We start from the raw sequence: 12764 nt of genomic DNA, 5'->3' as shown, positions 1-12764 counted from the left end.
TAGTGAATCCCGACATGTGAGATATCGAAATGAATAATTGAAAGAAAACCATATTTTTTCTAATATGTCAACGCATGTCGTAAGGAGCCTGTGGTAGCATGATAATCAATTTAATAAACATTTTCAGTAAATGATCATTTCAGGTTTGTGATGGTTCTCTTGGTGTCCAATCACCTTACCTCAGTAAAGTGATCCACCTCACTCTGGCTTTGCTCCCCCTTTCCAGACATCAGCATGAGTTTGTTCTGCAGATCTCTCAGGTCTTCTAAGGAGTAGTTACGCATCTGACCTTCCTCCTGCTGCTCTGGAATCTGTAGCTTCAGAGCGGTGTCTAAGCTCAGCTAAAGGAGAAAACAATAGAAAATATCCAATACACAATATGTCAATTTACCGCTGCAGGTATTCAGGAGAGTGCTCACAGATATTTGTCAATGGCAAATATAAATTGAAGACATTGTATGAGTACAAATATAGACATTGACTCCATAATTATGATCTTTAAACAAACTAATGTAAAATAATCATTCAATTGTCTCTAAAAAACATTTTTTTAAACTTAAAAAAATGATTGAACAGACCTTCTTCTGGTTATGCGCACTAATAATATATATGCCTCTTGTGTTGATAGATGTGGCCAGAGAAAGAGAAGAGAGTTCCACAGACCCATGGCTGTCCTTCACAGTTTTCAGCCACTCCAAATGGCGTGCAGTATCTCGCTGCAATCAGGGAGGAAACAATAGTAGAATGTGGTTTAAAACATGAGTTTAAGTTCCAAACCAAATGGCATGCTAAGATTGTGAATGATTATATCATTTAGATTTGTATGTATTCAGGCCAGTAAATGCTGCTCTGCACATCAAACACTTCTGAAAATCCACTCTGCATTTAATCAAATAGTGGCCTTAGTCTTTCTGGTTTGACAAGCTTTCCCCAAATATGAAATATGCCATAATTGTCAGAACATCTTACCAGCTTTTTTGGTATGTTGCTGTCACTTCCAAGCGCCCTCCATAGTTTTGTCAAAGCCTCCTTGAAGGAATTAAAGTCAGCATCTTGTGGTAACCCATACAGCATCGAGGAGTAACCAAGAACAGCGTCATGGAAACAGGCTACACGGTCCACATCCAAGTCGTTCTCTCCAGCAGAGATGGAGGCCAGGTCGACAAACACTTTCAGCTCATTGATATCTGCAATGGCAAAACATGAAACATTTATCCCCTTTTTCCCATGTAAACATTGTTTGAATTAGTAATGGCAAACTAACTAGTTGGCTACTACTGTTGCTGCTCTTTCTGTCTTGCATTTCCTTCTGGTACGACCTCACCTTCAAGAGCTTCTTTGACCCATTTGACAAAGTTCCCCCAAAGGCCAAGCTCCTGAAGACACAGTCTGCGAGGTTCTGTGATGTCCTCAAGAACCTTTTTAGTCTCCATCAAATTGTAATCAATGTAATTCAGACTCTTCTCCTTAAAGTCTGCATTACTCTGGAAACATTGTAATATATATAAATATACAGTAGTAGCCTAATGATGGGAAAGATGCATAGATTGAACATGTGGACTGTTTTGAGAATTTTCCTAACTCACCACATCCAGCAAACTCTGTAGCACTTTGAAGTCCCCTTTAGGACAGATTGTCTCTCTGACATCCATAATGACCTTGGCTGAATCCAATGCTAGATGAAGGTCATGGTACTGTTGGATCTGCTCAATCCGCCTCCTGATCCATCTTCGATCATCAGACAAGTTGATTCTGCACATGATCTCCAGATCATTTTTCATCTCATCATACTTGTCTTTGTAAGCTTCAAAGATCCTATCCACCTCCTCCAATGATAAAGTGCCAGATTTCAAACTCTCATAGATCCTCTGGTAATTGTCGTAGCAACCCTGGAATATTTTTCTGTGGATCACATCGAGAGTGTACACTTCTATCTCCCTCTCAGGCTGTTCTGTCTCGTCAGTGTCAATATGGTTGTGGGAAAGTTTTTTGGCTTGATTCTCCAAGCACATAGCAAAAATGAAGCTTTCCCTGATAGCATTTAGTTCAAATGCCATCTGCCTGGTGACATTACAGAAGTTGAAGTATGTGACCACCCCAGTTACGTCAGAGGTGCGCCCGTCAAGTCTGTGAACTTCCATGAATTCATCCAGCGTCATCTGATCTATGTTCTCTTGGTTTTTGAGCTCCAGCTCTTTCACATCGACTGTGGATTAATATGACATCAATGAGAACCATGACCAAGGCTGTTACATCATGCATTAACAAATATTTTATAAAGACTACCAATAACATAAGCTTTAATGTATACCGTTATCAAATATAATTTAATTCACCTTTCAGATGCTCCTGGAGTCGGAGACAAACTATGACTAGGCCCTCAACCATCTTCTTGTCACTGTACACAGCCTCCATTTCCTCTTCTCTAAATCTCAGTAATCTTTTCATAGTGGTGTCGTCCTTACAACGACCATCTTCACACAGGCCATCTGTAAAAAAAAAAAAAAATTTAACTACATTTTTACAAAACACTCAAGACAATACTTTGACCTCATTGTGGTTCTACTGAAGTGTAATCAGGAGTCCCTTCTCAGATCTGGACTTTTCCAAAGTGTTGGTCTTGGTTTTGAGTAATAACCACTTAACCTCACATCTAAATAAAAGTCCCCTTTTGTCATTGCTAGCATGCCCGCAATACAGTGCATTCGGAAAGTATTCAGACCCCTTGACTTGTCCACATTTTGTTATGTTACAGCCTTATTCTAAAATGGATTACATTGTTTTTTCCCCTCATCAATCTACACACAATACCCCATAATGACAAAGCAAAAACAGATTTTTAGACATTATAAAAAATGTATTAAAAATGAAAAAATGAAATATCACATTTACATAAGTATTCAGACCCTTTACTCAGTACATTGTTGAAGGACCTTTTGCAGCGATTACAGCCTTGAGTCTTATTGGGTATGACGCTACAAGTTTGGCACACCTGTATTTGGGGAGTTTCTCCCATTCTTCTCTGCAGATCCTCTCAAGCTCTGTCAGGTTTGATGGGGAGCGTAGTTGCACAGCTATTTTCAGGTCTCTCCAGAGATGTTCGATTGGGTTCAGGTCCGGGCTCTGGCTGGGCCACTCAAGGACTTTCAGAAACTTGTCCCGAAGCCACTCCTGCGTTGTCTTGGCTGTGTGCTTAGGGTCGTTGTCCTAGTCTTAGGTCCTGAGTGCTCTGGAGCAGGTTTTCATCAAGGATCTCTCTGTACTTTGCTCTGCTCATCTTTCCCTCGATCCTGACTAGTCTCCCAGTCCCTGCCGCTGAAAAACATCCTCACAGCATGATGCTGCCACCACCATGCTTCACCGTAGGGATGGTGCTAGGTTTCCTGCAGACATGACACTTGGCATTCAGGCCAAAGAGTTCAATCTTGGTTTCATCAGACCAAAGAATCTTGTTTCTCATGGTGTGAGAGTCCTTTAGGTGCCTTTTGGCAAACTTCAAGTGGGCTGTCATGTGCCTTTTACTGAGGAGTGGCTTCTGTCTGGCCACTCTACAATAAAGGCCTGATTGGTGGAGTGCTGCAGAGATGGTTGTCCTTCTGGAAGGTTCTCCCATCTCCACAGAGGAGCTCTCTGTCAGAGTGACCATCGGGTTCTTGGTCACCTCCCTGACCAAGGCCATTCTCCCCCGATTGCTCAGTTTGGCCTGGCGGCCAGCTCTAGGAAGTGTCTTGGTGGTTCCAAACTTCTTCCATTTAAGAATGATGGAGGCCACTGTGTTCTTGGGGACATTCAATGCTGCAGACATTTTTTGATACCCTTCCCCAGATCTGTGCCTCGACACAATCTTGTCTCGGAGCTCTACGGACAATCCCTTTGACCTCATGGCTTTGTTTTTGCTCTGACATGCACTGTCAACTGTGAGATCTTATATAGACAGGTGTGTGCCTTTCCAAATCATGTCCAATCAATTTAATTTACCACAGGTGGACTCCAATCAAGTTGTAGAAACATCTCAAGGATGATCAATGGAAACAGGATGCACCTGAGCTCAATTTCGAGTCTCATAGCAAAGGGTCTGAATACTTATGTAAACAAGGTATTTCTGTTTTAATTTCTAATACATTTGCAAACATTTTAAAAACCTGTTTTCGCTTTGTCATTATGGGGTATTGTGTGTAGATTTATGAGATTTTTTAATCAATTTTAGAATAAGGCTGTAACGTAACAAAATGTGGAAAAAGTCAAGGGCTCTGAATACTTTCCGAATGCACTGTACATGCAAGAGTTGCCGCAAAGTCCTTTGGGGGACTTATTTTGATGTAAGGTGAAGTGATGAAGACCTGAAACCAAACCAAGACCAACATTTTGGAAAAGTCTGTTTCATAATACTATGAATATTTTGCCTGTATTTGGACCTTTAACAGAACCAACCTCCCAATGACCCAGTAGATTAACTCTTTATTGGATTTAATTTAACTATCAATCTGGGGAGGCTCTCCTGGCTACTACAGTGGGAGTAAAGCAATATTTACTTAAATGTCTTAATTTTGTATATTTCTCTGACAATCACCTATCTTCAAAAGCTCAATGAATGTTGTTTTCTTTGAGAGGACTTTACTGAGAGTCTTCATCTGGATGTTGCCGTTGATTACTTTATCTGAGACAGAACTGAACGCAGATCTTGCCACAACCATCCGCTCTTTAGCGTCGTCCGTCAAATGGTCAATCATTTTCAGATTTCCACCTGTAATAAAAACATAGTTAGTGGGTTTAAGTGGACATTTGGAAAAATGCACTCAAATGTAAATACACTACATTGCCAAAAGTATGTGGACACATGCTCGTCAACCATCTCATTCCAAAATCATGGCCATTAATGTGGAGTTGGTCCCCCATTTGCTGCTATAACAGCCTCCACTCTTCTGGGAAGGCTTTCCACTAGATGCTGGAACATTGCTGCGGGGACTTGCTTCCATTAATCCACAAGAGCATTAGTGAAGTCGGGCACTGATGTTGGGCGATTAGGCCTGGCTCTCAGTTGGCGTTCCAATTCATCCCAAATGTGTTCGATGGGGTTGAGGTCAGGGCTCTGTGTAGGCCAGTCAAGTTCTTCCACACTGATCTCGACAAACCATTTCTGTATGGACCTCACTTTGTGCACGGGGGCATTGTCATGCTGAAACAGGAAAGGGCCTTCCCAAAACTGGTGCCACAAAGTTAGAAGAACAGAATCGCCTAGAATGTCATTGTATGCTGTAGCGTTAAGATTTCCCTTCACTGGAACTAAGGGGCCTAGTCGAACCATGAAAAACAGCCCCAGACCATTACTCCTCCTCCACCAAACTTTACCGTTGGCACTATGCATTGGGGCAGGTAACGTTCTCCTGGCATCTGCCAAACCCAGATTCGTCCGTCGGACTGCCAGATGGTGAAGCGTGACTCATCACTCCAGAGAATGCATTTCCACTGCTCCAGAATCCAATGGCGGCACTCTTAGGCTTGTGTGCGGCTGCTCGGCCATGGAAACCCATTTCATGAAGCTTCCAACGAACAGTTATTGTGCTGACGTTGCTTCCAGAGGCAGTTTGGGACTCGGTAGTGAGTGTTGCAACCGCGGACAGACGATTTTTACGGGCTATAGCACTCAGCAGTCCCGTTCTGTGAGCTTGTGTGGCCTACCACTTCGCGGCTGAGCCGTTGTTGCTCCTAGATGTTTCCATTTCACAATAACAGCACTTACAGTTGACCGGGCCAGCTCTAGCAGGGCAGACATTTTACAAACTGACTTGGTGGAAAGGTGGCATCCTATGACGGTGCCACGTTGAAAGTCACTGAGCTCTTCAGTATGGCCATTCTACAGCCAATGTTTGTCTATGGAGATTGCATGGCTGTGTGCTTGATTTTATACACCTGTCAGCAACGGGTGTGGCTGAAATAGCTGAATCCACTTATTTGAAGCGGTGTCCACATACTTTTGTATATATTGTATAGCGTAGCTCTCAAGGAACATTTGGAAGTGACAGTTATACATTTAATAGCCATTGTAAACTCAGCAAAAAAAGAAACTTCCCTTTTTCAGGACCCTGTCTTTCAAAGATAATTCGTAAAAATCCAAATAACTTCACAGATCTTCATGGTAAAGGGTTTAAACACTGTTTCCCATGCTTGTTCAATGAACCATAAACAATTAATGAACATGCACCTGTGGAACAGGTCGTTAAGACACTAACAGCTTACAGACGGTAGGCAATTAAGGTCACAGTTATGCAAACTTAGGACACTAAAGAGGCCTTTCTACTGACTCTGAAAAACACCAAAGAAAGATGCCCAGGGTCCCTGCTCATCTGCGTGAACGTGCCTTAGGCATGCTGCAAGGAGGCATGAGGACTGCAGATGTGGCCAGGGCAATAAATTGCAATGTCCGTACTGTGAGACGCCTAAGACAGCGCTACAGGGAGACAGGACGGACAGCTGATCATCCTCACAGTGGCAGACCACGTGTAACACACCTGCACAGGATCGGTACATCTGAACATCACACCTGCGGAACAGGTACAGGATGGCAACAACAACTGCCTGAGTTACACCAGGAACGCACAATCCCACCATCAGTGCTCAGACTGTCCGCAATAGGCCAAGAGAGGCTGGACTGAGGGCTTGTACGCCTGTTGTAAAGCAGGTCCTCACCAGACATCACCGGCAACTATTGGCACAAACCCACCGTCGCTGGACCAGACAGGACTGGCAAAAGGTGCTCTTCACTGACAAGTCGCAGTTTTGTCTCACCAGGGGTGATGGTCGGATTTGCGTTTATCGAAGGAATGAGCGTTACACCGAGGCCTGTACTCTGGAGCGGGATCGATTTGGAGGTGGAGGGTCCGTCATGGTCTGGGGCGGTGTGTCACAGCATCATCTGACTGAGCTTGTTGTCATTGCAGGCAATCTCAATGCTGTGTGTTACAGGGAAGACATCCTCCTCCCTCATGCGGTACCCTTCCTGCAGGCTCATCCTGACATGACCCTCCCTCCAGCATGACAATGCAACCAGCCATACTGCTCGTTCTGTGCGTGATTTCCTGCAAGACAGGAATGTCAGTGTTCTCAATCCCATTGAGCACGCCTGGGACCTGTTGGATCGGAGGGTGAGGGCTAGGGCCATTCCCCCCAGAAATGTCCGGGAACTTGCAGGTGCCTTGGTGGAAGAGTGGGGTAACATCTCACAGCAAGAACTGGCAAATCTGGTGTAGTCCATGAGGAGGAGATGCACTGCAGTACTTAATGCAGCTGGTGGCCACACCAGATACTGACTGTTACTTTTGATTTTGACCCCCCCTTTGTTCAGTGACACATTATTCCATTTGTGTTAGTCACATGTCTGTGGAACTTGTTCAGTTTATGTCTCAGTTGTTGAATCTTGTTATGTTCATACAAATATTTACACATGTTAAGTTTGCAGAAAATAAACACAGTTGACAGTGAGAGAACGTTTCTTTTTTTGCTGAGTTTATATAAATTTTTCTAGAAACAAATGTGGTGAAAATTCCCACCCAATGATAGCCTTGATTGTATGTGGAATTTGTTGTGGAAATGGTTAGAGCAGTGGAATTTCTTGAGAAAATTCACCTTGGACTCTAAAGACACTTTTGGCCATGGACCAGTTGAGAAGATGTTCCACTACACACTCCTCCCCTTCCAGGTATTCTCCGTTGGCAGTTTGGGGCCAGGACTTCATCACAATAGAAGACAATAGCCTCTGAAACTTGCTAAAGTCAAGTTTTTTCAACCGTTCAAATAGAGCCTCCTGAGAGCTCCCCTGATCATGTCAAATGAAAATAGGAGATAAAAATGCATTACTTTACTTCCTCACAAACTCAATGCACAGCCTAACGATTAAGGTAGCCTAACAATTAAGAACGTTGGGCCAGTAACCAAAAGGTCACTGGTTCAAATCCCCGAGCTGACTAGGTGGGAAAAAACATCTGGCGATGTGACCTTGAGCAAGGCACTTAACCCTAATTGCTCATTTAAAAGTCGCTCTGGATAAGAGCGTCTACTAAATGACGTAAATGTACATTTCCAGATTTAAATTGGAACTTTCATTTCTACTAGAGAGCGTTTTCAAAATAGTGATGTTATTCATCTTGCCTGACAAATGACTGTGACTGCTTCCAAAGCGCATTTCTCCAAGGAGTTCTTCAAGAATGGCAGCGTCCCGCTCACTTCCTCTATCTTATTGATGTATATTTCAATTTGATGCATGGACGTTTCCTGATGGCCATACAAAATATGAATGAATGATGTACATACATATTTTTTAAATTGATGACCTTGTAGATGTATCTCACCTGTTTGAGTTTTCCTTCAAAATCATTCAAGAATGCATTTCTCCAGTATTGGGTGAATTCTTCTGAACCAATTTTAAGTGAGATCAGCTTGTTCCAGACCTACAGGAAAAGGTTTTCACCATACTTCAAGTTTTCCTTTTATCAAACACTAGAATTCCAAATTAGAAACTGTTCTGCAATAATAATAATACAAATATAATATTTTTTTAATATCAATTATTTAATTAGGTCAAACAAAAACTCTTACCTTAGTCTCATACATGGATGCAAAATCAATGTAATTGAGATCTTTCACCAATTTGTTCTTGAATGTGATTCGCAGCCATTCCTTCATGATGGTAATGGTCTCCTGTAACTTCGTGTTTTCCAAAAGGTTATTTGTCACTTCCTAAGTAATTCATAACAAAAATATTCAGACTCATCAAATATTCATCTCTTGGACAAATCACTCTTTATATTACAATTCAGTTCAGCCTGGCTTAACATTTAATCGGCCTTGTAATGCTAAGCCAGACTGTATTGAAAATAAATTCTGACAATCTTTGCTTTAAGAACCACCATGTTGATTCTTTCCTTCTAAAAAACCTAAAGAATTCAAGTTATGTATGGGGTTTTAGAGATATACAACATGAAATGCTTATTATCATTTCAAGCAAGGCCATCTTGTTTACCATTTATTGCACAATATTGAATATATTTTTTTATATGTGCAGCACATTTTGAGATTTACAGTTGAAGTCGGAAGTTTATATACACTTAGGTTGGAGTCATTAAAAATCGTTTTTCAACCACTCCACAAATTTCTTGTTAACAAACTATAGTTTTGGCAAGTCGGTTAGGACATCTACTTTGTGCATGACACAAGTAATTTTTCCAACAATTGTTTACAGACAGATCATATCACTTATAATTCACTGTATCACAATTCCAGTGTGTCAGAAGTTTATATACACTAAGTTGACTGTGCCTTTAAACCGCTTGGAAAAATCCAGAAAATGATGTCATGGCTTTAGAAGCTTCTGATAGGCTAACTGACATATTTTTGAGTTAATTGGAGGTGTACCTGTGGATGTATTTCAAGGCCTACCTTCAAACTCAGTGCCTCTTTGCTTGACATCATGGGAAAATCAAAAGAAATCAGCCAAGACCCATTTAACTTCCTGACTGATGTCTTGAGATGTTGCTTCAATATATCCACATAATTTTCCTTCCTCATGATGCCATCTATTTTGTGAAGTGAAAAAAAAAACTGTAGACCTCCACAAGTCTGGTTAATCCTTGGGAGCAATTTCCAAACGCCTGAAGGTACCACGTTCATCTGTACAAACAATAGTACGCAAGTATAAACACCATGGGACCACGCAGCCGTCATACCGCTCAGGAAGGACACACGTTCTGTCTCCTAGAGATGAACATACTTTGGTGCGAAAAGTGCAAATCAATCCCAGAACAAATCAAATCAAATCAAATCAAATGTTATTGGTCACATGCGCCGAATACAACAGGTGCAGACATTACAGTGAAATGCTTACTTACAGCCCTTAACCAACAGTGCATTTATTTTAAACAAAAAAAGTAAGAATAAAACAACAACAAAAAAAGTGTTGAGAAAAAAAGAGCAGAAGTAAAATAAAGTGACAGTAGGGAGGCTATATATACAGGGGGGTACCGTTGCAGAGTCAATGTGCGGGGGCACCGGCTAGTTGAGGTAGTTGAGGTAATATGTACATGTGGGTAGAGTTAAAGTGACTATGCATAAATACTTAACAGAGTAGCAGCAGTGTAAAAAGGATGGGGTGGGGGGGCAGTGCAAATAGTCCGGGTAGCCATGATTAGCTGTTCAGGAGTCTTATGGCTTGGGGGTAGAAGCTGTTGAGAAGTCTTTTGGACCTAGACTTGGCACTCCGGTACCGCTTGCCGTGCGGTAGCAGAGAGAACAGTCTATGACTAGGGTGGCTGGAGTCTTTGACAATTTTGAGGGCCTTCCTCTGACACCGCCTGGTATAGAGGTCCTGGATGGCAGGAAGCTTTGCCCCAGTGATGTACTGGGCCGTACGCACTACCCTCTGTAGTGCCTTGCGGTCAGAGGGCAAGCAGTTGCCATACCAGGCGGTGATGCAACCAGTCAGGATGCTCTCGATGGTGCAGCTGTAGAATTTTTTGAGGATCTGAGGACCCATGCCAAATCTTTTTAGTCTCCTGAGGGGGAATAGGCTTTGTCGTGCCCTCTTCACGACTGTCTTGGTGTGTTTGGACCATGATAGTTTGTTGGTGATGTGGACACCAAGGAACTTGAAGCTCTCAACCTGTTCCACTACAGCCCCGTCGATGAGAATGGGGGCGTGCTCAGTCCTCTTTTTTTTTTTCCTGTAGTCCACAATCATCTCCTTTGTCTTGGTCACGTTGAGGGAGAGGTTGTTGTCCTGGCACCACACGGCCAGATCTCTGACCTCCTCCCTATAGGCTGTCTCATCGTTGTCGGTGATCAGGCCTACCACTGTTGTGTCGTCGGCAAACTTAATGATGGTGTTGGAGTCGTGCCTGGCCATGCAGTCATGGGTGAACAGAGAGTACAGGAGGGGACTGAGCACGCACCCCTGAGGGGCCCCCGTGTTGAGGATCAGTGTGGCAGATGTGTTGTTACCTACCCTTACCACCTGGGGGCGGCCCGTCAGGAAGTCCAGGATCCAGTTGCAGAGGGAGGTGTTTAGTCCCAGGATCCTTAGCTTAGTGATGAGCTTAGAGGGCACTATGGTGTTGAATGCTGAGCTGTAGTCAATGAATAGCATTCTCACGTAGGTGTTCCTCTTGTCCAGGTGGGAAAGGGCAGTGTGGAGTGCGATAGAGATTGCATCATCTGTGGATCTGTTGGGGCGGTATGCAAATTGGAGTGGGTCTAGGGTTTCTGGGATTATGCTGTTGATGTGAGCCATGACCAGTCTTTCAAAGCACTTCATGGCTACAGACGTCAGTGCTACGGGTCGGTAGTCATTTAGGCAGGTTATCTTAGAGTTCTTGGGCACGGGGACTATGGTGGTCTGCTTGAAACATGTTGGTATTACAGACTCAGTCAGGGACATGTTGAAAATGTCAGTGAAGACACTTGCCAGTTGGTCAGCACATGCTCGGAGTACACGTCCTGGTAATCCGTCTGGCCCTGCGGCCTTGTGAATGTTGACCTGCTTAAAAGTCTTACTCACATCGGCTACGGAGAGCGTGATCACATAGTCATCCGGAACAGCTGGTGCTCTCATGCATGCTTCAGTGTTGCTTGCCTCGAAGCGAGCATAGAAGTGGTTTAGCTCGTCTGGTAGGCTTGTGTCACTGGGCAGCTCGCGGCTGTGCTTCCCTTTGTAGTCTGTAATAGTTTTCAAGCCCTGCCACATCCGACAAGCGTCAGAGCCAGTGTAGTATGATTCAATCTTAGACCTGTATTGACTCTTTGCCTGTTTGATGGTTTGTCGGCGGTCATAGCGGGATTTCTTATAAGCGTCCGGGTTAGAGTCCCGTTCCTTGAAAGCGGCAGCTCTACCCTTTAGCTCAGTGCGGATGTTTCCTGTAATCCATGGCTTCTGGTTGGGGTATGTACGTACGGTCACTGTGGGGACGACATCATCGATGCACTTATTGATGAAGCCAGTGACTGATGTGGTGTACTCCTCAATGCTGTCTGAAGAATCCCGGAACATGTTCCAGTCTGTGCTAGCAAAACAGTCCTGTAGCTTAGCATCTGCGTCATCTGACCACTTTTTTATTAACCGAATCACTGGTGCTTCCTGCTTCAGTTTTTGCTTATAAGCAGGAATAAGGAGGATAGAGTTATGGTCAGATTTGCCAAATGGAGGGCGAGGGAGAGCTTTGTATGCGTCTCTGTGTGTGGAGTAAAGGTGGTCTAGAGTTTTTTTCCCCCTGGTTGCACATTTAACATGCTGGTAGAAATTAGGTAGAACGGATTTAAGTTTCCCTGCATTAAAGTCCCCGGCCACTAGGAGCGCTGCATCTGGATGAGCGTTTTCCTGTTGATTAATGGCCTTGTACAACTCATTCAGTGCAATCTTAATGCCAGCATTGGTTTGTGGTGGTAAATAGACAGCTATGAAAAATATAGATGAAAACTCTCTTGGTAAATAGTGTTGTCTACAGCTTATCATAAGATACTCTACCTCAGGCGAGCAAAACCTCGAGACTTCCTTAGTATTTGATTTTGTGCACCAGCTGTTGTTTACAAATATACACAGACCGCCACCCCTTGTCTTACCAGAGTCAGCCGTTCTGTCCTGCCGATGTAGCGTATAGCCTGCTAGCTGAATGTTATCATTGTTGTCGTTCAGCCACGACTCCGTGAAACATAAGATATTACAGTTTTGAATGTCCCGTTGGTAGGATAACCGTAATCTTAAATCGTCCATTTTATTCTCA

At 43.3% G+C, this 12764-nt stretch overlaps 1 protein-coding gene across 1 annotated transcript in view; it reads right to left on the bottom strand.

The window, feature by feature from the left end:
• The window catches only part of LOC311134319 (E3 ubiquitin-protein ligase rnf213-alpha-like), a 72664-nt gene that overhangs the window by 38266 nt on the left and 21634 nt on the right, over nucleotides 1-12764 (bottom strand). Inside the window, 11 exon segments of the mRNA XM_084167964.1 lie at nucleotides 180-341; nucleotides 579-716; nucleotides 970-1187; nucleotides 1325-1484; nucleotides 1587-2206; nucleotides 2337-2489; nucleotides 4571-4744; nucleotides 7624-7813; nucleotides 8146-8268; nucleotides 8346-8444; nucleotides 8593-8733. Coding sequence (XP_084024090.1) covers nucleotides 180-341; nucleotides 579-716; nucleotides 970-1187; nucleotides 1325-1484; nucleotides 1587-2206; nucleotides 2337-2489; nucleotides 4571-4744; nucleotides 7624-7813; nucleotides 8146-8268; nucleotides 8346-8444; nucleotides 8593-8733 — 2178 coding nt within the window.

Source organism: Coregonus lavaretus (genome assembly GCF_964263955.1).
Source record: "Coregonus lavaretus genome assembly, chromosome: 8".
NCBI lineage: Eukaryota > Metazoa > Chordata > Actinopteri > Salmoniformes > Salmonidae > Coregonus > Coregonus lavaretus.
This window is presented reverse-complemented; position numbering and strand designations above follow the sequence as displayed.